Consider the following 26,782-nt stretch of genomic DNA (forward strand, 5'->3'; position numbering starts at 1 on the left):
AACATTTAGTTTTTTTTTTAATATATATGGATCGGTCGATCGGTTGGTTTCTTATGATCTTTTACGGCAGATCGATCGATCAATTTTTCATAACCGACCAATGTGCACTCAAAACCGACCGATTGCTTTAAGTTCGGTCGGTTAAGTTTTTCGAGTATATTTGTACACCCGTAATGTATGGAAATGACTTGTGAAATCACGTAATTGCATTTTAATTTTGACAATTTATTAGTTTTGAGTATCAGATTGCATGTTAGGGGAACTCCAAGATGGTGATTTGAGTTTTTTTCTTTCCATTACAGCATTAATAACAATAATAAAATAAATAAATAAGACAAATTAAGGGAAGAAATTTTCATATGCATTTTAATTAGATCACATCTTGAATTATGAAAATTACAATAAGAGAGTAATAGAGATATATGCATGCTCTACTTGGAAAAGGAAAAATGGGAGTTCAAACTGTTGTTTTTCCCAAAGATAATATTCAACAATATTAGAAACAAAAATTTAAAAATTATAAAACTCAATTAGCTTCATAGAATTTGGAAAGCCAACTTGTTAAAATGAAAATGAAAATCCGTTTTAAATTCAAGCATAAGATTTTCTTTAAACTTCGAAGTTCAAAGAGGTGGGGAATTTAGGGCATGTTTGGTTGGTAATCTGAATTCTGTTTTTTATTTTAGATTCGTTGAATCAGTGAATATGCCTCATTTTTCAAGTTTCTTTTTTTTTTTTTTAACTGGGGTCGAAGCTTTGCTCCCCTCTACCCAAGGGTATCTGCATCCGTACCAAGGCCCGAACCCGGGAGACATCAAGGGTTTTTGGTATTAATCTCACTAGAAGGTTCGAACTTGAGGTTTCACATATTTGTTTTTAACAATTATTTTTGGATTCTTGAAACTTTAAAATGTAGAATTACATTTTTTTTAAAAAAAAACTTTGATAAATATATTATTTCATGTTATAAACCAATTTCATTTTTGTTAAAATTAAAACATGTAAAATAAAATATATTATAAATTATACAACATTGTAAAATAATAATTATACAAAATTTATAATAAAAATGTTAATAAATTAATTAATATTATTTTATATTAAATTAAATATCTAGTTGGTAACTACTACTAGTTTACAAATATATTGTTAAACATATGTTGTACAATTTTTAAAATTGAGATTCAATTTTCAAATTTGCTTCGAAACACCAAGAATAAAACTTTATTATTGATTGCATCTCTTGTTTTCAGATTTATGTTTTCCGATTACCAACGAAACGCACCTTAAATTTTTTAGTGTTTCCAGATTTTGAATTTTGAAACTTTAAAATGCAGAATTACATTAAAAAGTTACAAAAAAAATTATGTTATAAACTCATTTATTCTAGTTAAAACTAAAATATGTAAAATATAATATATTATAATTATATAATACTGTAAAATAGTAATTATACAAAATTTACAACAAAAATGTTAATAAATTTACTAATACTATTTTATATTGAACTAAATATTTAGTCGTTAACTACCACTAGTTACAAATATATTACTAAACACACATTCAACTATTTTTAAAATTGATATTCAATTTTCAAATATGCTTCCAAACATATTGCAAAAACAAAAAATATAACTATATTTCTCATTGAATATCCTGTTAGGGATAAAACAAGCTAACAAATATTATATCAATCACAATTCCAGACAATATATGCTAACTAATCCCAGATCAGGTTCTGGTTCCAATTATAACGTAAATAAATCAAATCGGAAGTATGCTCAAACAATAGATAAACCAACCTAAACCTCATGCAACAAGAACAATAAAATATAGGGAAGAGAAATCGACATCGGATTTATACTCGTTCACCCAATGTGGGCTACGTCCAATTCTCTACTACCGTTGCAGGTTCCACTAAATGCCAGAAGAATTTTCAAGAGTTTACAAACGCTCCACAATGATTTCTCTCACTTTTCTATAAAAGAAAAATGCTCACGAATCACTCTTACAAGCTTCTAAAACTCTTCAATGGTGATTGGACAAAAATTTCTCATAGAGTTCTCTGTAAAGCTCAGAGAATGGCTCCCTCGAAAATTGCCTCCTGCTCTTTAAAAAAAATTCTCACTCTCTCGATAAAAAGGAAGGCACGCAAAAGTGAAGGGGTGGCACACAAATTAATAACAATGGGAATGTGTTGGGCACTTGGGCTTTTTGTACGTGCCCGTTAAGCTCCTTCATTACTTCTTTTAAAATTTAGCTCCATATTAATTCCCAACAATCTCCCACTTGGAGACAAAACAAGCATCACGTCTCTTCTGTAACGGTAGTGGCTCCTCTCTACTCATGGAGAAGTCCAAATGAAGTTGCGCACAACTTCAGTTTATCAACAGGGACGGCCTTGGTAAACATATCAGCTGGATTTTCACTTCCTGGAATCTTTTCAAGCACCAGTACCTCATCTTCCAAAGCTGATCTGATAAAATGGTACCTTATCTGTATATGTTTCGTTCTCGAATGAAATACAGGATTCTTTGCTAAATGAATAGCGCTCTGACTGTCACAATACAAAGTCCCTTTTCCCAATTTCAAGCCAAGTTATTCTAAAAAGGACCGAAGCCATATCATCTCTTTACTTGCCTCAGTAACTGCAACATACTCAGCTTCTGTAGTAAAAAGTGCTACTATCTTTTGCAATCTAGAGACCCAACTAATAGCAGTATTACCCAAAGTAAATACATACCCACTTTTTCTGCCATCTGTATCACCTGCCATATCTGCATCAACATAGCCCTGCAACTTAAAATCTGACAGTTTAAAATGTAAAGCATAATCAGTCGTTCCTCCCAAGTATCTGAAGATCCACTTCACAGCCTCCCAGTGCTGCTTCCCTAGATTATTCATATACCTGCTAACAACTCCCACTGCATGTGTAATATCTGGTCTTGTGCAAACCATGGCATACATCAGGCTACCTATAGCTGAAGTCTATGAAATTCTAGCCATATAATCTCTTTCTTGCTCAGTAGTGGGTGAGTGCTCTTTAGATAATTTAAAATGACAAGCTAAAGGAGTACTCACAGGTTTTGCATCTCCCATGTAAAATCTGTTTAGCACCTTTTTTACATATTTTTCCTGTGACAATGTTAACGTACCATCTTTTCTCTCGATCCTCATCCCTAGGATTTGTTTGGCAGCTCCTAAATCTTTCATATCAAATTCTCCAGATAATTCAATCTTTATCTTTAGAATTTCTCGTTTGTTTGGTCCTACTATTAACACATCATCAACATATAGCAATAAAATAATAAAAGAGTTACCCTGAGTTCTTATGTAGCAACAATGATCTACCTGACACCTCTGAAATCCATTATTGCACATAAAACTGTCAAACTTTTTGTACCATTGTCTGGGAGCCTGTTTGAGACCATACAGGCTTCTCTGGAGTTTACAAATCATTTTCTCATGTCACTGTACTGTAAATCTCTGTGGCTACTTCATGTGAAATTCTTCCTCCAAATCACCGTGAAGAAAAACTGTTTTTACATCCATTTTTTCTAGAAACAAATCTTCTTCTGTCACTATTGATAATACAGTTCTAATAGTAGTTAGTTTAACTACTGGAGAAAAAATTTCATTAAAGTCAATACCTTCCTTTTGTTGAAAGCCTTTGACTACAAACCTTGCTTTATATCTTTTGCTGCCATCGGGCTCCTGTTTGATTCTAAACACCCATTTGTTCTGCAAAGCTTTCTTACCTCTTGGTAACTCAGTAAGTTGCAATGTCTGGTTTGTCATAAGAGAATTCATTTCATCCTTCATGGTTAACTCTCACTTGACAGAATCTTCTAATTGAACTGCTTCTTCATAACATTCAGATTCACCTTTGTCAGTCACTAATATATAATTCAAAGTAGGGGAATACCTTTGTGGTGGTTTGATAGTTCTGCTAGATCTCTTAACTGCTGTAGGTGGTGTTCTCTGAATTTCTTCAGTTTCAACAACTGGTCCATCAGGTGCAATAACCTGTTCCTCAGATTCCACAACTGGTTCCTCAGGAAAAATTGTACTATGATCTTCAATTCTTGTTGTCTTCGTCTCAACTCTGGGAAGACTTATGACTTTCATCTGACTCTGACTTTTCAGACTTATCATTTGCTCTGTCCTTATACAAAACATCCTCATTGAAGATCACGTTCTTGCTTCTAATAATTTTCTTGTCTTGGTCATCCCAAAACCTATAGCCCATCTCAGTTCCGCCATAACCAAGAAAATAACACTTCTTGGATTTAGCATCCAGTTTACTCCTATCTGCAGCATCAATGTGAAGGTAAGATACACAGCCAAAAACCTTTAAATGAGAAAGGTTTACCTGTTTATCGCTCTAGACTTCTTCAGGAAATTTGAAGTCTAGTGATGTGGTCGGAATCCTATTGATCAGATAGGTTGCAGTGTTGATTGCCTCTGCCCAGAACATCTTAGGCAATCCCGCATGTAATCTCATGCTCCTGGCACGCTCATTCAGCGTCCTGTTTATTCTCTCTGCCACACCGTTCTGCTGTGGTGTCCCTGGACTAGTCTTTACCATCACAATTCTACTGTCTGCACAATACTTTTTAAATTCCCCATCAATATATTCACCACCATTATTTGACCTCAAGTTTTTAATTTTCAGACCTGTCTCATTCTCAACCATAGCTTTCCAAGTTTTGAAAACAAAAAATACATCATACTTATGTTTGAGAAAATAAGTCCATACCTTCCTGCTTTAGTCATCTATAAAGGTCACATAGTATCTGGAACCTCCAACAGAAAAAAACTTCAGATGGCCCCACACATCAGTGTGAACTAGCTCAAATTTCGTAGACGTTGGTGCTGCACCTGTTTTTGAGAAACTGACACGCTTCTGCTTCCCAAATACACAACCTTCACACAGTTTGTGGTCAACTGCCTTAAGTCCCTGTAACTTCCTTGCAGAGTGAAAAATTTTCATACCTTTTTCACTCATATGTCTCAGTCTGTTATGCCATAATTGAGTATATCTTGAATGATCTACAACAGCCACTATGTCTTTATCATTGCTGTTGACATACAAAGTTACTGACTTGCTTCCTCGAGCAATCACCATGACACCCTTTGTAACTTTCCAGTTTCCTTGACCAAAGGATATTTCACATCCTTCATTATCCAACTGCCCCACAGAAATCAAGTTTTTCATCATATTCTGAACATGACGTACCTTGCGAATTTTCCAAACTCAACCATTCGCCATTTTTAAATTCACGTCACCGATACCAATGATATCCTAAAGCTCTCCATCGGCAAGATAGACTTTTCCATGATTTCCTGCAATATAATTTTCAAGAATGTCACGTTGTCCTGTAGTATGAAAAGACACACCTGAATCCATCACTCATGTGTCATAAGCGCTCTTAACTGCAAGAACCAGAGCACCATGTATCTGCTCAGCAACATTAGCACCGGCTTCGTTCCCATCATTTTTCTTCGGGACCTTGCAATTCCTCTTCAAGTGTCCAGTCTTACCACAATTTCAACACTCAAACCTGTTGTTTCTCGACTTGCTTCTGTTGTTTTTCAACTTGCCTCGATTCCCATAACCTCTGTTATTATTTCTTCCTCTAGCCACATTCAATACTGAACTAGAAGTAGGAGCGATACCAGAATCCTTCCTGCGAATTTCTTCTGCAAGAGCTGCATCTCTAACATCTTCAAATTTCATTTTCTCTTTCCCACAAGAATTTGAAATAGCAGCTCGCATGGGTTCCCAACTATCAGGCAAAGATCTTAATAACAAAATAGCATAAAATTCATCACTGAATTCTAAATCAACAGCTACCAGTTTATTAATCAACGCGTCAAACTCATTTAAATGGGTAGTAATAGGTGTACCTTCAGCCATTTTCAAATTAAAAAATTTAGTTGCAAGATACACCTTATTATTTACCGAAGGTTTTTCATACATGTTAGCCAGGGCATTCATCAACCCCATTATGGTCGTCTCCTTCGCCACGCTGCTCTGAACATTTTTAGTTAATGTCAGGCGAATCGTACCCAACACTTTCCTGTCCAAATTCTTCCATTCTTTTTCTCCCATATCATCCGATTTTCGTGCAAATAATCTAATACCTGATTTTTCCAAAACGAAAAATCCGAGCCATTAAAAGTGACCAATTTGTCGCCCCCTGCCATTGTTCTTCAACATCGCTCTGATACCACTTGTTAGGGATAAAACAAGCTAACAAATATTATCTCAATCACAATTCCAGACAATATATGCTAACTAATCCCAGATCAGGGTCTGGTTCCAATTATAACATAAATAAATCAAATCGGAAGTATGCTCAAAGAGTAGATAAATCAACCTAAACCTCATGCAACAAGAACAATAAAATATAGGGAAGAGAAATCGACACTGGATTTATACTGGTTCACCAATGTGGGCTACGTCCAGTTCTCTGCTACCGTTGCAGGTTCCACTAAATGTTAGAAGAATTTTCAAGAGTTTACAAACGCTCCACAATGATTTCTCTCACTTTTCTCTCAAAGAAAAATGCTCACGAATCACTCTTACAAGCTTCTAAAACTCTTCAATGGTGATTGGACAAAAATTTCTCAATGAGCTCTCTGTAAAGCTTAGAGAATGGCTCCCTCGAAAATGGCCTCCTGCTCTGTAAAAAAATTCTCACTCTCTCGATAAAAAGGAAGGCACGCAAAAGTGAAGAGGTGGCACACAAATTAATAACAATGGGAAAGTGTTGGGCACTTGGGCTTTTTGTACTTAGGCCATTAAGCTCCTTCATTACTTCTATTAAAATTTGGCTCCATACTAATTCCCAACATATCCTTCTATGTTTTCATATCACCAACCAAATACGCCTTTACAAGTTGGACGGACAAGAGTAGTTGCATTTTTTTAACGAAACAAAACAAATAAAAACTAGAAACGAGAATTAAAAGAATTAAACGAGAACCATTTTTTTGGATAATTTTGCAACCAGCTCTCAAATTGTTCGCTACTGATTTGACATGTATTATTAATTAAAATACTTAAGCTTTATTCCACTAATATGATAATTTCTAAAACTATTAACTAACTTGTTATTCCCATAAATTGTGAAAATGTACTTTATATTGGTTCCTAATTTTTCAAGATTTTTTTATTTTGATTAATTTTGGTTTTTAAAATTTTTAAATTTAGATCTCTAAACTTTCAAAATATCTAATTTAATTCCCAAACTTAAAAATGATAATTATTTTGTCCTTTTCTTTATTTTATTTTTAATAAATTGATCACATAATTTTGAGTATGTTAAAAATAAGTGGGCATGTATTGGAAACATATAAATTTGTAGAGGTATTGAGTGAGTAATATGTATTTAATATTTTGGGAGAAAGTCCATTTATACCTTTGAACTTTGCAAGCCTAAACTAATGTCAATCTGATCATAGATCAACTGATTAAGATATATATTTTCGACCAAAAGATATTGTTGAATCGAAAAAAGCCTAAACCTTAAACTTTGTAAGTTGAGTTAGATAAAATCGTAAGCTAATAATTTCGTCAATTGAAATCATAAACTCCAAAACTAAAAGTTAAAAAGATCAAAAGACTTGAAAAGAGGTGCAAATGTGAAGGCTGCATTTCTTTTGTTTATGTTAAAATGGAACGAAATAGGCACTATCGATGCATGTTGCTTTGGCTTGTTTATCTCTATAAACTAATATAGCGAATCGTCAAAAGAAAAAGGCTAAAACAAGTGTCAAAATCGAATCTCAATGGTAAAAGAGTGGCTCTGCGACCAACATAAAGAAATAAAACATTATAGCCATGATTATAAGAGTAATGAAATCTGTAAGCATAATTGAACTCCAACTCATTGCATTTGTTATGACGTTGTATTTCATTTTTCCAGCAATCACGTCAGCATATCTGTTGGTGACGTGGACGGTAAGCATTGGTGGAGACCAATGATAGTGTTGGGGATTTTGCTTGCAAGCCGTATGATATGTGATTCATGCTTGTTTTTTAGATTCTAGTAGGGGTGTGATACATTATTCTCACCGGTTATCGTTGCTTCTCGTTGGCCGATATGTTACCTTCCACGAGTACGAGGTCTTCTATTTTCCCTTTATTTTAGTAGGCACTATTGACTCTACATACTCTTAATCTTCTTCACTAGTAGTTTTCTCTATACTTCATTTGAAATCTTTTAGTCCACCCCTTGACGTTCTTACCAACTCGTCTCTTTATTTCTCTTGATAGAATATAAATATTTTACTAAAGCTTTTAAAATTAGGGTAATTTTGTAAAATGAAAAAAAAAATGGTCACTCGTGATTTAGTTGAGATGTTGTTTTGGTTCTCACATCCGCTGTTTCTTATGTTATTTTTCTAATTTAGTTTTGGCTTTTTATTCATGTTAGTGCACCATTTTTTTTTCTGGTCTCTATGTTCTTTTTGTGCCTAGATGTTGGTGGGTGATCCATTTTTTTCCACCTAACATTTTACTTTTTTTTCTCCAAAACATGAAAGGATGTTAGGGTTTTTAAAGTGAATTACCAAACATGATAATAAATACATTTTTGGCTCTTTCAAAATGAACATTTTTGCTTGTTTGAGGTAGGTGTCTAATTGGTCCCTCGTGGTCTTTTTTTTTTACTGTTAATTAACTAATATTAAAATGACGTGACAAATTGCAATTAAATTGTTTATTGCAATTGCTGATGTCATAAATTATATTAATTAAATAATATATGTGTAGCGAGTTGCTTTCTCTCTCCTCTTCTCATCTTTTCCTTTCTCTTTCTCTTACCCTTTTTCCGACGACCATCGCGTATTTGTTGTCGCCGTACGCCATTCATATCGAACATATATGATTTGATTAATATAGTTTGTCACATCAGCAACTACAATAAATAATTTGATTGCAATTTGCCACGTCGTTATAATATTAGTTAATTAACGGGGCAAGTAGACACCTAACTCAAATCTCAAGGTAAATATATATTTTGCCCTATTAATAATAATAATAATAATAATAATAATAAACCCCCCAAAGAACCCTATTTTCCCCTTTATTCATTGAAGTTATATATAATTTTAGCCTTTGTTGTTTCAGCCAGCCCCCGCCCCCCTTCTTCTCCCTCCCTCCCTCTGATTTTCTCTGCCGCCGCTGCCGCCGTCGCCTTCGTGGCAAGCCATTTCCATACAGTGATCTGAGGTTTTGTTTTTCTTTTTCTTACAAAAAAAATTTCAGCGAGGGGCCTGTCTAACTTCCTTTTACTATGCAGGGCAAGGAAGTTGTTGATTGATCATTGATCATTGATCAAAGTTACCTTCAACTCATGGCAACGAGTAAGTCTCACCAAGTCTTTCATTATACCTTTTTTTTTTAGAATTTTCTTCTGGATTGTGCGAACTACCATCATTTCTCACATGCTTTTTTCCTTTAGGGCTGATGTTTGAGAACTCATGTGAAGTTGGGGTTTTCTCCAAACTCACTAATGCTTACTGTTTGGTTGCAATTGGTGGCTCTGAGAACTTCTACAGGTTTTTGTTTCCCATGTTTCCATATTTTATTTTTAATTTTATAAAATGGAACTGGAAGCAATTTCTCACTAATTGTGTGCATTGTATAGTGCCTTTGAGGCTGAATTGGGTGGTCTCATTCCAGTTGTTAAAGTATCCATTGATGGCACTCGCATTATTGGCCGCCTCTGTGCTGGTTTGTCTACTGTTTTCCGCATCTTGTAGAAGGCACGCATTCATGATGTGAGGCCCAAAATACTTATTTGCAGGGTTGATCTAATATGTCAGTTAATTCATTTTCTTATATTCCTTACTGCAGGAAACAAAAATGGGCTTCTTGTACCCCACACCACTACTGATCAAGGCAAGTCTCTTTTCTACTTTCTTGTCATATTCCACTTTTAACTTAGTAGTTGGGGTACATCTGCAGTTTCACATCTCTTTGAGTATCTTAGTATCTCTCTTTTATCATGTGTGAGAGTTTCGAATGGATGGTTAATGGAATTAAAGTTAATTTTCCCTCCCCCCGTTGAAACTGTCTATCATTTTATTTTTTGTACCATTGATGTTGATCACTATATCAGAGGGAAATCGAGATACTCATAGGGAGATTCCTCCTACCCAATTACTATATTCTAAGCAAAAGCATGAATCCCCTTCCCTCAATGAACTATATATATATGTAGTTCACATGTTTCCTCTTACACACGTTAATGATTGGGGGCCTACTGCCTATCAAATGTCTGAGTCTTGCCTTTAACATTATATGATCGTAAATAGTACTTGTCAACAAGATTTTTTATTATAAATACATTGTGTTATAAGAAAAGGAAACAACCCCTTCTTCACAAATGATCCTCCACTAAACTATCAACAAACAGAGATTTCATTGTTCGGCATTTGGGGAAGCTCATGGTACCTTTACCAAAAGTTCTCTCCTAAAAGATTTGGAAAGCACCCTAGCTGCGATTTTGTATTGTGCCTAGTGTTTTCAAGGCGCAAGGCGCACCTCAAGGCGACGAGCCTTGTTATCGCCTTAAGGCGAGAGGCGACAAAAAGGCGTCGCCTGAGTGAAGTGAGGCGCACTTAATAAAATAATAAATAAATATTATATATAGCAATTTTATGTATTAAAAATAAAAATATTTATAAATCTATTTAATGTACAAATAAATTTTAACTTAAATAATTAAGTAAAATAAAAAATTTTAATTTAATAAGATATTAATAAAATTAGTGGTTAAATAGAATACTAAAATTAAATAAAACTTAAATCATAAATTAACTTAAATAAAAGAATTTATTTCACTCTTGCCTGCCAGATGGCAAAGTAAATGCAAGATGGCAAAGTAATTGCATGCAATTAGTGCCTTGAAAACCTAAAAGGGAATAGGAAAAGACTCCACCAAACCTCAAATACCAAAATCTCTTTAATTCTACTTTTTATTCTTCTTCTACTTCTTCCTCTTTTCCGATTCTTCATCTTCAGTTCTTCTTCTACTTCTTTCCCGAGCACAACCCGTTCATAAGTGAGTGAGACTAGATCTTTTGGCTGTCTACAAAGAAGGAGATGACTTCATAATCGTGCAATGACCAAGCAAAGGCAGTGGCGGTGGTGGCAGTGAAGGATGAAGCAGTAGTGGCGAAGGAGGAAGGTTTTCGGGTGTGGGTATTTGAATCTTTAAGTGTGGGTTTTCATCTTTTTAGGGGTTCTTTCATGAGTTTTTAACATTATAACAAAAAAAAAAAGAGTCGCCTTGCTTCTAAGAGGTGCTCGTCTCACCCTATGACAATGGCGCCAAGGCGCAACAAGGCGCACAAAGGCGAGCGCCCGATTGAAGGCGCTCGCCTCGGCGCCGTTCAAGGCACGCCCAGGCCAAAACGCCTCGCCCCTCGCCTTAGGCGAGCGCCTGGGCGCGCCTTGAAAACACTTGTTGTGCCATTTGGAAAGATTCCTTTCACAAGAAGATCAAATTATTTCTTTGGGAAACCAGCCTTCACGCATTAAACACTCATGATAAGCTTCAAAGGAGAATGCCTTACATAAATTTATCTCCTCATTCGTGTACTCTCTGCAAGAAACACAATGAATCTATTGGCCACGTTTTCGTTTCTTGCAAGTTCTCTACAAGCCTCTGGAACAAAATTCTTGCCCTCTTTGGCTGGTCGGTTGCTCTCCCTACATATATGCCCCTTCTGTTGGCATCTACCCTAATTGGCCATCCTTTCAAGAATGAGAAAAGATGCATCTGGTTACATCTCATTAGGGCTTTACTATGTAATTTATGGATAGAAAGAGACCAGAGGATTTTTCAAGCTAAGGAATGCTCTCTTCATCTTACTTTTGAATCCATAGTTTTTCTTTCTTTTTTTTTTTGGTTATCTGTTGGTATAGTGCTCTCCTCTCTTTTATCATTATAGTTTTGCTTCACTGTTATTCAATTGGAGAGCTCTTTTGTAACCAATGTTTTCAAGGCACGCCCAGGCGCTTGCCTGAGGCGAGGGGCGAGGCGTTTTGGCCTAGGTGCGCCTTGAACGGTGCCGAGGCGAGCGCCTTCAATCGGGCGCTCGCATTTGTGCACCTTGGCGCCATCGCCATAAGGTGAGGCGACCGCCTCTTTGAAGCGAGGTGACCTTTTTTTTTGTTATAATGTTAAAAGCCCAAGAAATGAACCCTAAAAAGATGAAATCCCACACCCAAAAATCGAAATATTCACGCCCGAAAACCTTCCTCCTTTTTGTCGCTGCCTTTGCCCAGTCACTGCATGATTATGAAGCCATCTCACTTTTCTTCTCCTTGGTAGACAGCCAAAAGATTTAGTCTCACTCACCTATGAACTGGTTGTGCTCGGAAAAGAAGAGTAATGGATGAAGAAGAAGAAGAATCGGAAAAGAAGAAGTAGAAGTAGAATTAACCGTCATGGGTGGCTCATTGGTAGGGGCTAGGATTAATTAAGACTTAAGAATGAATGAATTCAAATCCTATGATAGCCACCTACTTTAGGAATTAGTAATTCCTCTGTGTTTTTCGGCACAAAATGTTGTAGGGTTAGGGGGTTGTCCCGTGAGATTAGTCGAGGTGCGCGTAAGCTGGTCCGGACACTCATGGATATCAAAAAATAAAAAAGAATTGAAAAATAGAATAAAAGATTTGGGTATTTGATGTTTGGTGGAGTCTTTTCCTATTCCCTTTTAGGTTTTCAAGGCACTAATGGCATGCAATTACCTTGCCATCTGGCGGAAAAGGCAAGATGGGAATAAATTTTTTTATTTAAGTTAATTTATGATTATTTTTTATTTATTTTAGTATTCTATTTATTAATTTCTTTTTTAAATTAAAATTTTTTATTTTTCTTAATTATTTAAGTTAAAATTTATTTTTACATTAAATAGTTTTACAAATATTTTCATCTAGAGTATTTTTTATTCATAAAATTTGCTATATGTAATATTTATTTATTATTTTATTAAGTGCGCCTCACTTCACTCAAGCGACGCCTTTTTGTCGCCTCTCGCCTTAAGGCGATAAGGAGGCTTGTCACCTTGAGGCCCACTGTTTGTAACCCTTTATCAGGTTCTCTCCCTTTTTTTTGTAATCTTCTCTCTCTTATTTCATTCTATGAATGAAATTGTTTTGTTCCAAAAAAAAAAAGAGAAAAAAAGAAAGAAAAGGAAACAACATTTTTCATTGATGAAGTGAAGAAATACTTAAGAATAGCAATTAACAAAGAACAGAACTAAATTACATAACTCTTGGAGGGGCAGTCTGCCTATAACCCTGAGTTTAAATTATTAAACTCATAATAAAAAAATAAAAAAAGAAATCTGTGATCTGTTTGGAGGTTCTATTTTGTGATGTTGGTGAACCCTAAACATGTCTTTTATAATTTTAGCCCTTGCTACCAAATTGATGTGCACTCCAATTTTCTAACACTTTGGTTGTTGTCCTCAAGTTTACGAGTTTAACAACTACATCACTATGCATCCATGAATGAGTCTTGCACAGTGCGTGCAATTTTAGGAATCGGCATTATTAAATTTATGTGTCCATACAAGTTCCTTTAGTGAGTATGCTGTTAGACCCCCAATTATCAATACTTACCATAGGAAGGGAAAGGGGAAGGATAAGGGTAAGGAGGTAATTAGATACTGAACTGTTGTAGGCCATAACGGCCAAGAGAGAGAAAGGGGGGCTAGGAGTAGTGTAGGACGCATACCTGTAGTCCTTTTAAGTGGGAGGAGTATGTTGGTGAGGGGACATCTGAACATTTTGGTATTTTGGTGCTACTGAGTAGCCTAGGGAGAGAATACCCACCCTCTCGAATTGGTGGGTTGTTTGTGTGCTTTGTGTCCTTGGTATTTTGTATCGCCTTAGGGCTCTTATTTTGTTTTCAATCAAAGTCGTACGAGGGATACCTCACAACTTGGTATCAGAGCGGCACGAGACTGGGAACTGCGAGCGACGATAACGGTGAAGGAACTGGAAACGCACTGTGAGGCGGTGGAGAAAGAGATTTTCGATGTGAAGAAGGAGGTCGCTGAGGTACACAAGAAACTCGACGAGCATCGTAAAGAAACAGAGAAAATCCATGTTACGTTGCAAACGTTCATGAACCAGATCATCGGGGGATCATCATTTTCCCCAACAACGGCCATCACGGGGGAAGAGTCCGTTCGGAAAGGGAAGGCCATAGCCTGGGAGACCTCAGAGACAGGCCACGAACATCAGGGGAACGAACGCAACCATTTCAAGAAGGTGGAAATACCTATATTCGGGGGAGAAGAGCTTGAGGCTTGGATTTTTAGGGTCGAGCGATACTTTGAGATACCGAAATTGACTGACGAAGATGATAGTCGCCGTTATCAGCTTCGACGGCATCGCCTTAGCTTGGTATCGGTACACGGATAACCGTGAGAAGTACAGGGATTGGAACGACCTCAAGGGACGTTTGAGAGATAGGTTTCACCCGACAAAAGAAGGGAGGCAATGCGCAAAACTTTTGTCGCGGAAACAAGAAGGTATGTTCGCGGAGTTTCGGCAACAATTTGAAGCTCTAGCGGCGGCGCTCCTACAACTCTCCGATGAAGTTCTTGAGAGTGCCTTCCTCAATGGGCTTGACCCAATCATCCAAGCTGAAGTTAGGGCTACGGAACCTAAGGGGTTGGACCAGATCGTTCGTAAAGCCCAATTGATCGAAGATATAAACCGGTCAGTTAGAGAGGCCGAAGACCAAAACCCGAACGCTAAAACAAAACTGGGCCCAATCTCAAATAAGTTGTCCACTAAGGCCCAGGACACGATACCCACGCGCACAGTGACCCTAGCGGGCAGAAATCCCAACCCTAATCAAACGATGGGGAGCGTTCAAGGGATAAAGAAGGATACACCCTACAAATGATTGACGGAAGCGGAATATCAGAAACGAAAGGAACGAGGGTTGTGTTTCCGTTGTGAAGAAAAGTACACCGTTGGCCATAAGTGTCGTAATCGAGAACTTAGGGTGTTTGTGGTCCACGACGACGAGCTGGTTGAGTCAATGGAGGAGGACATGCAAGAACCCATGTCTGAACTCACCTCAAAAACGGACGGGAAGTTGGTAGAGTGCCAGTCGAACACTATAGTAGGCATTTCGACGCCGGGAACGATCAAGATCAAAGGGACAATGGAAGGTAAAGACGTAATCGCGCTGAAAGACTGTGGAGCTACCCACAATTTCATTTCCCTTTCTCTCGCCGACGAGCTAAAACTACCAAAGATAGATACCGTGAGCTACGGAGTGATTATGGGTTTAGAGGCCACGGTGAAAGGGAATGGAATCTGCCGAGGAGTGGTGCTCTCCCTATCGGAATTGACTGTAAAGGAAGATTTCCTTCCTTTGGAACTAGGGTCACTCGATGTAGTTCTGGGAATGCAGTGGTTGCAGACCATGGGAAAAATGGAAGCCGACTGGCCCACACTCACCCTGAAATTCGATCGAGGAGGAAAACAAATAGTGATAAAAGGGGATCCAACGTTAGCACGACTGGAGGTTTCCGTGAAGCGATTAGAAAAGCACTGGGAGGAGCACGATAAGGGGTACTTAGTGGAGCTGCGGGCTCTCACAACCCACCCCAACGAGGATGAGGAAACACTCGAGAATATATCTCCGCTAGTGGAAGAATTGGTCCACGAATACCTCGATATCTTCCAGAAACCCGAAGGGCTGCCACCAAATCGGGAAGTCGATCACCGAATACCGATACAGGAGGGACAACCCCCAGTGAATGTTCGCCCATATAGGTACGCTCATGCCCAGAAAGGGGAGATTGAGAGCTTGATTAGCGAAATGTTGGACGCCGGAATTATCAAACCCAGTGTCAGTCCCTTTTCGAGCCCGGTTTTGTTGGTCAAAAAGGACGGCAGTTGGCGTTTCTGTGTAGATTACAGAGCCCTAAACAATGTCACCATATCGGATAAGTTTCCCATTCCAGTGGTAGAGGAGTTGCTCGATGAACTCCACGGGTCGAGGATATATTCGAAGATTGATCTGAGGTCGGGGTACCATCAGATACGAATGGCCGAAGAAGATACTCACAAAACGGCATTCAGGACGCACAATGGCCATTACGAATTCCTAGTGATGCCGTTCGGGTTGTCTAACGCTCCTTCGACCTTCCAATCTCTGATGAACAGTCTTCAGACCCTTCCTCCGGAGGTGCGTATTGGTTTTTTTTGACGATATACTTGTTTATAGCACTGATTTGCAAACTCACTTGACACACCTAGCCATGGTACTCAATGTACTGAGGGAGAACTCCCTATTTGTAAACCTCAAGATGTGTCAGTTCGCGGTGGACCGGATTGAGTACTTAGGCTATTGGGTCTCAGCGTGGGGAGTGGAGGCAGACCCAACGAAGGTCGAAGCCATGCTGCGTTGGCCAGTGCCAACTAATGTCAAGGAACTACGTGGGTTCCTAGGATTGACGGGGTATTATCGGAAATTCGTTGCCAATTATGGGACAATCGCTAGCCCCCTCACGCAGTTGCTCAAGAAGGATGGGTTTCAGTAGTCTGAACAAGCAACGATCGCCTTTGAGAGTCTCAAACGGGCCATGGTAACCATACCTGTTCTTGCTCTTCCGGACTTCAGCATACCATTTGTGATTGAGACGGATGCATCAGGAACGGGGTTGGGGGCAGTGTTAGTTCAGAATGGCCGCCCCATAGCCTACTACTGCCACACTCTATCTCTGCAGAACCAAGCAAAGTCCGAAAGGGAATTGATGGCTGTAGTGTTAGCCATTCAGCGATGGAGGCCATATCTTCTGGGTCACAAGTTTATTGTCCGCACAGATCAACAAGCACTGAAACACCTACTTGATCAACGAATTGTCCAACCAGAATACTAGAAGTGGGTCTCTAAACTGCTGGGGTATGATTTCGAGATTCAATACAAGCCGGGGCTAGAGAATAAGGCAGCGGACGCCCTCTCTCGAATGCCAGAGACACCCCAATTGGCCATGTTGTCAACCACGTCAGTAATCGACATCAACACCATCCGACAAGAAGTCAATGCAGACCCCCAGTTTATTAAGGAAATGGCTCGACTGACTGAAGAACCCGAGGAACCGTCGAAGTTCCAGCTACGACAGGGGACTTTGTACTACAAGAACAGGTTGGTAGTATCAAAATCCTCGGTGTTAGTTCCCGCGATCCTACAGATGTATCACAACTCCGTGTTAGGAGGGCACTCCTGTTTTCTGAGAACATACAAGCGACTAACGGCTGAACTCTACTGGCCGGGCATGAAAGAGGATGTGAAGAAACATGTAGCGGAGTGCGGAGTGCGGAGTCAGAGAAACAAGACGGAGTCCTTGGCCCCCGCGGGATTGCTACAACCTCTACCCGTGCCCGACAGAATATGGGAGGATGTGACGATGGACTTTGTCGAAGGACTACCTAAAGCAAAGGGGGGAGGACACAATCATGGTGGTGGTTGATCGCCTGAGTAAGTATGCGCACTTTATACCTTCAAGTCATCCTTTCACTGCCAAAATGATAGCTGCTGTGTTCATTCGAGAGGTTGTTAGACTACATGGCTTTCCCAGATCCATTGTCTCAGACCGAGACAAAGTCTTCATCAGCCACTTCTGGACTGAGATGTTCAGGTTACAGGGGACAGTGCTTTAGCGAAGCACGGCCTACCATCCTCAGACGGACGGACGGACAGAGATAGTTAACCGTTGTCTCGAAACCTACCTTCGGTGCTTCAGCAGTGAACACCCCAAGCGTTGGAATCAATGGCTGACATGGGCGGAATATTGGTATAATACGACGTACCACGGATCCTTGGGACGCACTCCATTCCAGGCGGTGTACGGACGTCCACCACCACCCTTGATCCTTTATGGAGACCAGCGGACTACTAACGCGACGCTCGATCAGCAACTGGCAGAAAGAGATGAGGTCCTCGAACAGCTCAAGCTTCATTTAACGCAGGCCCAAGACCGTATGAAGAAACAAGCAGATCACCACCGCAGGGGATATGGTCTACTTGAAACTACGGCCGTATAGGCAACGCACTCTAGCTAAGAAGAGGAATTAGAAACTGAGCCCGAAGTACTTTGGGCCGTACACGATCATGCAACGGATCGGAAAGGTGGCTTACAGACTCAACCTACCAGAGGACACGAGTATTCATCTTGTTTTCCTTGTCTCGCAACTGAAGAAAGCTGTTGGCAGTGCGTCTACTTCGACTCAGATACCTCCCCAACTTTCGGAGACATTCGAGTGGATCGTGGAACCCAATTCCATCGTCGCCTATCAGCTCAATCCCACTACTGGGGAACATGAGGCCTTGATCAGCTGGAAGGGGCTCTCAGAGGAAGAGGCAACATGGGAATCCATTCGAGAAATTTGTAGGCAATTTCCTAATTTCCACCTTGAGGACAAGGTGTATATTGAGGAGGGGGGGGGGGGGGGGTGTAGCATAGGAAGGGGAAGGGGAAGGATAAGGGTAAGGAGGTAATTAGATATTGAACCGTTGTAGGCCATAACGGCCAAAAGAGAGAAAGGGGGGCTAGGAGTAGTGTAGGACGCGTACCTGTAGTCCTTTTAAGTGGGGGGAGTATGTTGGTGAGGGGACATCTGAACATTTTGGTATTTTGGTGCTACTGAGTAGCCTAGGGAGAGAATACCCACCCTCTCGAATTGGTGGGTTGTTTGTGTGCTTTGTGTCCTTGGTATTTTGTTCTTGCTCTGTATCGCCTTAGGGCTCTTATTTTGTTTTCAATCAAAGTCGGACGAGGGGATACCTCACATATGCATCATTATATAATTTGTGATTTTGTTTGTTCTGTCTTTTACGAAACTCTTCTAGATGTTCTCTAATTTCTCTTAACATGTGATGATGTGTATTGCGAAATTAATTAATTGAGATTATGTTCCTATTCTTTGCATTTTGAAGAACTTCAACACTTGAGGAACAGTCTACCCGACCAAGTTGTTGTTCAACGTATACAAGAGAGACTGTCTGCTTTAGGGAATACAATTGCTTGTAATGATCATGTTGCTCTTACACATACCGATCTTGACCGGGTATTTTTACTTATCTTCCCCACTTAAATTCTGCTTCTCGGACTTGGTAGAAATTTAAATGAAACCTTCCCACTTTGGACATTTCATATCTATGTGTTTAATTAAAGAACTTACACCCACCTAGGAAGCAGTGGCTCTCTTCTTTTGAGCAATGTGGGTGTCCTTTTCTGAATTGAGTGTCAGTGTCAGAACACATCATATAAGGATTAGATATCTTATGGAATACGGACACATCCTGCGGAGTGTCTTTCTTTAATTAATCTTCTTGAAAATTATACAATGGAACTTTAGACTGCTTTAGTTCTCTTTCATTCTTCCTTTTCTACTAAGAATAAACATGGTCTCCCGTTGATCAGGAAACTGAGGAGCTCATTGCTGATGTTCTTGGAGTAGAGGTCTTTAGGCAGACGGTAGCCGGTAATGTTCTCGTGGGAAGCTACTGTAGCTTCACAAATAGGGGTGGCTTGGTAATTCTCACCCTCTGTTCTTTTTTAACCAAGTGTAACCCCATAATAAACTTCTTTTAGCATCATATGATAAGTTCTCTGAAACCTGGTTTGTGCAATCTTTCTTCAGGTTCATCCTCATACGTCTATTGAAGATTTGGACGAACTATCAACCCTTCTTCAGGTCCCTTTAGTGGCTGGAACTGTGAACCGTGGCAGTGAAGTGATTGCTGCTGGCTTAACAGCAAATGACTGGACTGCATTTTGTGGTTCGGACACCACTGCAACCGAGTTGTCAGTGATCGAGAGCGTTTTCAAATTGAGGGAGGCTCAACCAAGTTCCATTGTTGACGAGATGAGGAAGTCACTAATAGATAGTTACGTTTGAAGTTATTATATCTGCCATTACACCTGACATCTTCAATATTGCAAAACTCAATCAATTATCTGTAAAGCCAATTAGATTCACCCTGGAAAGTCCTTTGACACTTTGCTAAAGAAAACTAGTAGTTTGCTGAAGGTGTGTAATGTAAAGTCAAGTATAAATAAGGTATTGCAAAGTTTCTATAGCACTCTTAAAAGTAGTTGGACTTATCACTGGTTCGTAATCAAACTGCTCTTTCGTTTGATTTTGTTTTTTTTTTTCCGTAATTGGAAGTTTGAGTTTTGCTCTCCCATACTCAGGGATGTCCACGGCCGACTGTCTACTTGGTCACTTTATTAGTAGATCCTTCACATTACTTGGCTTGAGAAGGTTAAATAGTGTAATTGTCCTACATCTTTAGGTAAAGGATTTTGATTTATTGAGTTATGAAACTCCTTGATGAAAAGGTGTCACTTTCAATTATCAAAATATCATCTAACAATATTAGAACACAAGTCATATTTTCAAAAATAGAAGATAGAAGAATGTTATTTCAAAGGTTTAAATACTATTTTTGGCTCTTATATCTTCGGTTTCGATTCTGGTTCCTTTTGGTTTTTATCTCATTTCTTTTGGGTATTTAAATCTATTTTAAATTAGCAACTCCTTATTCCAATAGTAAATTACATCTTTTGTTTTTTATTTTAAATCGGTTTACTTAGTTCCCAAGGTAGCGTTTGGTAACTTTTATGTTTTTTTTAGTACATGTGGAGGCGGAGATCGAACTCACAACCTCTTGGTTGGAGATATATATCAATTACCACTGAGCTATGCTCGTTTTGTTATGTTATTATATAGACTAGTATGTCACTATTGAGAGTGAGGATATTATATATAACATCACTATTCCACCAAAAAGTTTATTTTTAGTTCAAAATGAACAATATGTAGAATCAAAACAAGAGCCTCAAGCCACTCATGCTATCCTTTAGGAACAGTTTAATTAATTAGTTAATTTTGAATAGTTGTATTAGATAATCTCTAGGTCCATAAGATCTAATGCTAGTTTGTACATCATCAATCAAGTTGAAAGAAGAATTTTAAAGTAACCAAAAACAAGAATTTTAAAGTAAACATTTTGAAGAATAGTTCTCTTTGGTTGCTAGATTTCAAAACCTTACAAAAAGTTTTTAAAATGTTCTAAATACACAGTTATCTTAAATATATTATTTTATTTTACCATCCCTTGAAAGGGATAAAAGAAATATCTTATTTCTCGTTTCCCCTTTTTTTCATGTTTCATGTATTTTTAATAAATAAAAATAAGAGTTGATTTGATAACTATTTCTTATTTATGTTATATTTGTTTTTTTAATAGTTATCATGTATTTTATAAGTTAAAAAAAGTAAAATAATGTCTTTAGGTATGTTTTGAACAAAATCGAAAAAAAAAATATTTATGTATAATTTTGTAATGCATTCTTAAAAACGAGAAACGAAAAACATAGATAATTACTATACCCTTAGAATCTAAATTCTTGTAGTAATTCCATCCTTTAAAGCCCATAAATCTACTCTACTACCATTGGATTCAAAAAATGCCTAAGCCTCAAATAATTTGGCAAAGAAAAAACTACTTTAATAAAAGACAAAACACTGATAAAACTTGAAATATTGAGCCTAATAATTTTCTCTTTGTTCTGAAAGATGATTATATTTCTTTTTTATTTGATTGAGTTAACTATTGATATGATACAAGAGAAAAGGGAAAAAATAATAACATTAAGTATGTAAAAAGTGTTTCAATTCTCAAATAAAAAGAGAATAGAAGAAATCCTACTTATCGAACTCGGATCAACTTTTTCATTGAGCAAAAGATTCAATTAAAAGTACTATGTGAAATCTTTTCGGTTTAAGACGAGGTTGACCTCACGGATCATGACAAATTAATAAGCTTCTCATATCTACAACAAATAAAACCAAGTTCTCAACTCTATTCTGTACTAAAAAAGTTCTCATTTCTCAACATATTAAAACAAAGAAGAAAATTAAGATAAGTTTGATTTCAGGAATCATCATCATCCCAGGTATTAATTGAAATTTTAGATCACTAATCTGAAACAAAACGGTGGTAACAAAATTGTATTCATCCGCTAAACCATATTTCAGAAGCCCAACCTACGAAAAACCACAAGAAGCCAAAGTTCTGAAGAATCGAACGCACCCGAATCGCAAGCTTGAAGAAACACCATTGTAGAGCTAATAAAACTGACTCAACCAAAAATTTACTCTGGGAGAATTTGCTCATTGTCTGCATCAGCTTCCGTCTCGATTTTTGGCTTCGATGGACCTTGCCCCGGTGCCTGCTTCTTCTTAATACCGCTAACAATGTCGTCTATTCTCAGCAGCATGCAGGAAGCTTCTATGGCTGTCTTAAAAGTTTGAGACTTCACATTATACACGTCCCAGATCTGATGATAACAACACGAACATCATAAAAGTGCAAAAGGCCGCAATCATCACAACACGAGATATAAGAGACAAAATAGAATTCCTTGGCATAAATTTTTTCTGAATTTATTATTCAATCCGAACAGAATATAAGGAGATGATACCTTGCGTTCTTTCATGTCAGTGATTTCACCAGAGTTTCCATCTATGCCTGTCCATGCATTTTCACCATTGGCATGCTATAAAAAAAGTGGCAGGAAACCAGAAAAATCACACATTATGATTTTCAGAAATGAAGCCTCCATCATATCATGTATTTGTCTTGCACAAAATGTTCAATACCTTTCCTTGCAATGCTGTCATTGTTCGTATTACATTCACCCCACAATTCTGAGCCAAAGTTCGCGGAATGGCTTCAAAAGCTAAGGCAGCAGCTTCATAAGGCCACTGTTTCAAGCATATATCTTTCATAAGAAATTTGCAATTTAGCCATAAAAGCTTTGGCAGGCAGCCACCAGGTTTTTAGTTACGAATATTCAACATTTCAATAGTAGAACGAACAACTCGTTCCTGAGAAGGATTAAAGATTACCTTCTCTATGCCTTCAATAGAAGAACTCTTCTGCTTCAGTGTAGCAGATACGGTCAACTCAGTAGCACCACCCCCAGGAACAAGTTTTGGATTCTTTATTATGTTTCTTGCAACAGACATGGCATCCTGAATCAAGAAAATAAAATAATGGAAAAATTAATTTATTAAATAAAGATTAAAAAAATCATCCCAACAAAAATCACATTGTTAAATTACCTGCAAATTTCTTTCTACTTCATTCAAAAGATCTTTACTGGCACCCCTCAAGAGTATAGTACAGGCTTTTGGATCCTTGCAATCCACTATAAACGAAAAGAACTCGTCCCCTATTTTCTTAACTTCAAATAATCCAGCACCAGTGCCGACATCTGATTCCTGTAACTCGTCAGGTCTGTTCACAATTACAGCACCACATGCCTTAGCTATTCTATTATTGTCAGTCTTCCTCAACCTCCTAATTGCACTGATTCCAGCTTTACTCAGATAATGGCATGCCAAGTCACTGAGGCCCTTCTCTGTGATAACCAAGTCAGGTTTGAATTTGATTATCTGTGCGCAGATATTCTCTATGTACTCTTCTTCCATTTTCAGCAGGATTCCCCAATCTTCTTCTTTAACCAACTCAGCATTTGTCTGGTTTTCACCTTTTTTGTACTCAAGGGGGCAGTCAAGAAGAATAATACGTGGATTGACAATCTTTCTTCTCATTTTTCCGGGGGCAACAACATCTTTGTTGAACATCACTCCTTTAAGAACCCTAGAATCTTCTAACTGACCACCTGGAACCTTCTCAACCTTTATGTACTTCTTGATGTCTACTTCGCGTAATCCTTGGCCAAGATCAACACCAACAATTGTGGTTGCATCAATTGCTAAATCCTGCAAGTTGATAAATAACAGCACTGAATACACAAAACCTCAACATTCATCAAGTTATCATCTGGGTGGGGATTGGGAATCAACTCAACCAGCTTAGACGTTCTTTAATCTATGATACTTAAGACCCTCAAAATAATAAAAGTTAAGATGCACTACAAAACCCCATTTTCTATGAAAAAGCTAGCTTTCATCAAGAAAAATGAAAGCCGCAATGTAAAACTTACACAACTTGCAAATAAGATTCTAACTGCCTATACACAACTAAGATATTTTGAAAAATGAGAATAAATTCATCAACAGGTAAAAAAATGAAATTTGCACAAGGAAACTTAAGACTATCTAGAAATTAGATTTAATTGCCTCTACACAACTAAGAGTCTAAGATATTTTGCGTAATGAAAATAAAATTTAGCAACAGATAGAAACAAGTTCCTCCTAAAAATTTTACTATTGAATCTAAAGACCTGGCATCCTTTTTAGAACTAGTAGATCAAGGAACCATCCACATTTTAAGTTGTCTTCTGCAACTAATCCACAAATCTCTGTAACAAAGTGGAAGCACATTCCAAATTCTAATCATAATTCATAAATACGATAGAAATATACAAACAAAATAAATTGCACGACAATGTCAACAAGGCAAAGGGATTAAGATTCTTACAGCAATCAAATCTCCAAATTGACTAGTGAACTTGGTACCTATGCAGCTTTTAACCAGCCCCAACATAGCAGTGCCTGCCGCATGATACTCATTAGTAAAGTACAGATTATTACAATAGATGCCACACTTACTTCTATGGGAAAGCGAAAAACCAGTAATTTTTCCAGAGGAAATGTACTGAAGAATCAATCTTTTCCCTGGTTATGATATCTAGTAATTACAAAATCTGGTGTCTAAGTCGATAGACATGATTATGTGGCAGGCATTTCAATCCTTAGATAGCTCAAAGGTAAAAAAGACATTCAAGTAACTTACGATCTTCAACATCAATGTCCATCGCAATTTTATCAAGGACAGCAAGTGCATCCTCCAAAGCTTTATTATATGCTACAACAGAAAAAATTCAAGTTCGTAAGGATCACATCATGATCGATATTCAGAATGACAACTAATGGAGAAGAGCAAATTACCCCGGCAAATGACAGTTGGATGATAGTTTTTCTCAATGAAGGCTTCGGCAACATGTAGCATCTCACCAGCTTCAATGTTTAAAATTTAAAAATAAATAAATAAAGAGAGAGAGAGAGAAATAGAGAATCAACTAAAACAGGCCAACTTATCATCGTTAATGTAAAGTTCAAATCATACAAAAAACTTCCAATTGGACATTCCAAAATAATCCTCCATACAAGAAACATTTTGAAAGCATTTCACTTAGAGTAGATCAATGGTTAATATCTATGACCCAAAAATAAAGCATTACACACTAGTCCAACACATACCAAGCACAATAACTGATGTAGTTCCATCTCCTACTTCCTCATCTTGCGTCCGGCTAAGTTCAATCATCGACTGTCAACAGCCAAAAAGCCATTTCATGCCAGAACGGTAAAGCATCATACATCAAAGTAAAAAAAAAGGAGGAAATAAGAGGTACAGGCCTTAATTCAGTAACAATTGAAGCAAAATGTACAAGAAATATATCAAATAATACAAGTGTACAGTGTAAGAATTAGAGAAGAAAACATTGATAGAAACATGCTTTTGCTGCTGGATGTGCAATATCCAATTCCCGGAGAATGGCATTTCCATCATTTGTGACAACGATTCCTGTTGAACCCAGAGAAAGTAGTCAGGAACTGACCAGAAGTATACAGAAATAATTCTCAACAAAAGAGAAAAACAACACTACTAACAAAACCATGTCCATGTCAAATTTTCATAAGATGGGAATCGATGGATGCTACTACTTGAAATAACTATTTTATTTATCCGACCATTAAGAAAGGGAAATAAGTAATCCACCTCCACTAGCATCAAGTAACATCTTCAACATAGATCTCGGCCCCAACGTGGTACGGATAATATCAGCAACAGCCTGCAAGACAAGTCCAAACGCTACGAAGTGATACAAACCTCAGAGACAAGCAAAATGTAAGAAGAAGCAAATTATACACACCTTAGAAGCCTGGATGTTGGCATGGTGAACCTTGCTTCCAGACTCGCGTTTCAAAGAATCCTCTGCTCAATTCATAAACGTATAAAACAGATTTTAAGAGTCGAAGGTGGATCGAACGGCAGAAATGTCGGAAAAACATGGAAAATAGCTGGTAAAAATCGGATATTTCGCTATGTGATTGAGGAAAATGAAGATGAACACAGATCTAAGGAACACAAATGGAAAAATGAGAGAAAGGGGCTTACTGAGAACGAGAACTGGAGCGTGCATCGTTGTGGGCTTGTCGAAAACCCTAAGCAAAAACCCTAGAGAAAGATGGAAAGGAGAAAACTTTCACACTTCCGACTGTGACCAAAAAATAAAATCTGGAACTCTCTTTCAAAGTTTTTTTGTTCCCTCTATAACCTCGTTTCTCCTCTATATTTCACCTTTTTTTTTTGTATTTTTATATTTGATCAATTGGGTAATAGGGCAAAATGGAAAACTAGTTTTTTTTTTTATGTTTCAAAAAAGAATTTTTGTTCTTCGTAATTGAACAATTTAGTCTCGAGTAATTTAATCCATGTAGTTTAAGTTTGGAAAAACTGGCAAATTTTTTTAAGATAATTTTGGTGAGTGGTTAAATTTTAACACCCATCTATATCTATAGTATATATAAAAGTCACGAGAAACTTTGTGTTCCATTTTTACCCTCTCATTTTAACTCTTTTTACTATTCTTTTGGTTGTAATTACGTAATTTAAATACAAATTTTCTCTCTCTTCATTTCTCTCTTCTCTCCCTCACGATCCCACCCCTCTAAATT

At 37.7% G+C, this 26,782-nt stretch overlaps 2 protein-coding genes across 2 annotated transcripts; one reads left to right on the top strand and one right to left on the bottom strand.

The window, feature by feature from the left end:
• Positions 1 to 9,088: 9,088 nt before the first annotated feature.
• Positions 9,089 to 20,199, top strand: LOC111017442 (eukaryotic translation initiation factor 6-2). The gene is made up of 8 exons (XM_088120905.1): positions 9,089 to 9,241; positions 9,312 to 9,375; positions 9,474 to 9,570; positions 9,660 to 9,745; positions 9,869 to 9,913; positions 18,996 to 19,126; positions 19,483 to 19,593; positions 19,703 to 20,199. Exons 2-8 carry the CDS (start codon positions 9,366 to 9,368, stop codon positions 19,958 to 19,960), a joined length of 738 nt encoding a protein of 245 aa, XP_087977031.1. The 5' UTR covers positions 9,089 to 9,241; positions 9,312 to 9,365; the 3' UTR covers positions 19,961 to 20,199.
• A 1,711-nt stretch (positions 20,200 to 21,910) lies between these two features.
• Positions 21,911 to 26,382, bottom strand: LOC111017480 (TCP-1/cpn60 chaperonin family protein). Its single transcript, XM_022293240.2, has 13 exons — positions 26,223 to 26,382; positions 25,978 to 26,039; positions 25,824 to 25,896; positions 25,561 to 25,628; positions 25,301 to 25,370; positions 24,989 to 25,057; positions 24,834 to 24,905; positions 24,519 to 24,592; positions 23,195 to 23,857; positions 22,979 to 23,104; positions 22,730 to 22,834; positions 22,552 to 22,626; positions 21,911 to 22,407 (listed from the first exon to the last, which is right to left on the bottom strand). The coding sequence occupies exons 1-13, from the start codon at positions 26,245 to 26,247 to the stop codon at positions 22,222 to 22,224; spliced, it is 1,668 nt and encodes a 555-aa protein (XP_022148932.1). The 5' UTR covers positions 26,248 to 26,382; the 3' UTR covers positions 21,911 to 22,221.
• Positions 26,383 to 26,782: the final 400 nt, after the last annotated feature.

This window comes from Momordica charantia (genome assembly GCF_013281855.1).
Source record: "Momordica charantia cultivar OHB3-1 chromosome 2 unlocalized genomic scaffold, Mcharantia_2.0 BLBB01000002.1, whole genome shotgun sequence".
In the NCBI taxonomy this organism is placed as follows: domain Eukaryota; kingdom Viridiplantae; phylum Streptophyta; class Magnoliopsida; order Cucurbitales; family Cucurbitaceae; genus Momordica; species Momordica charantia.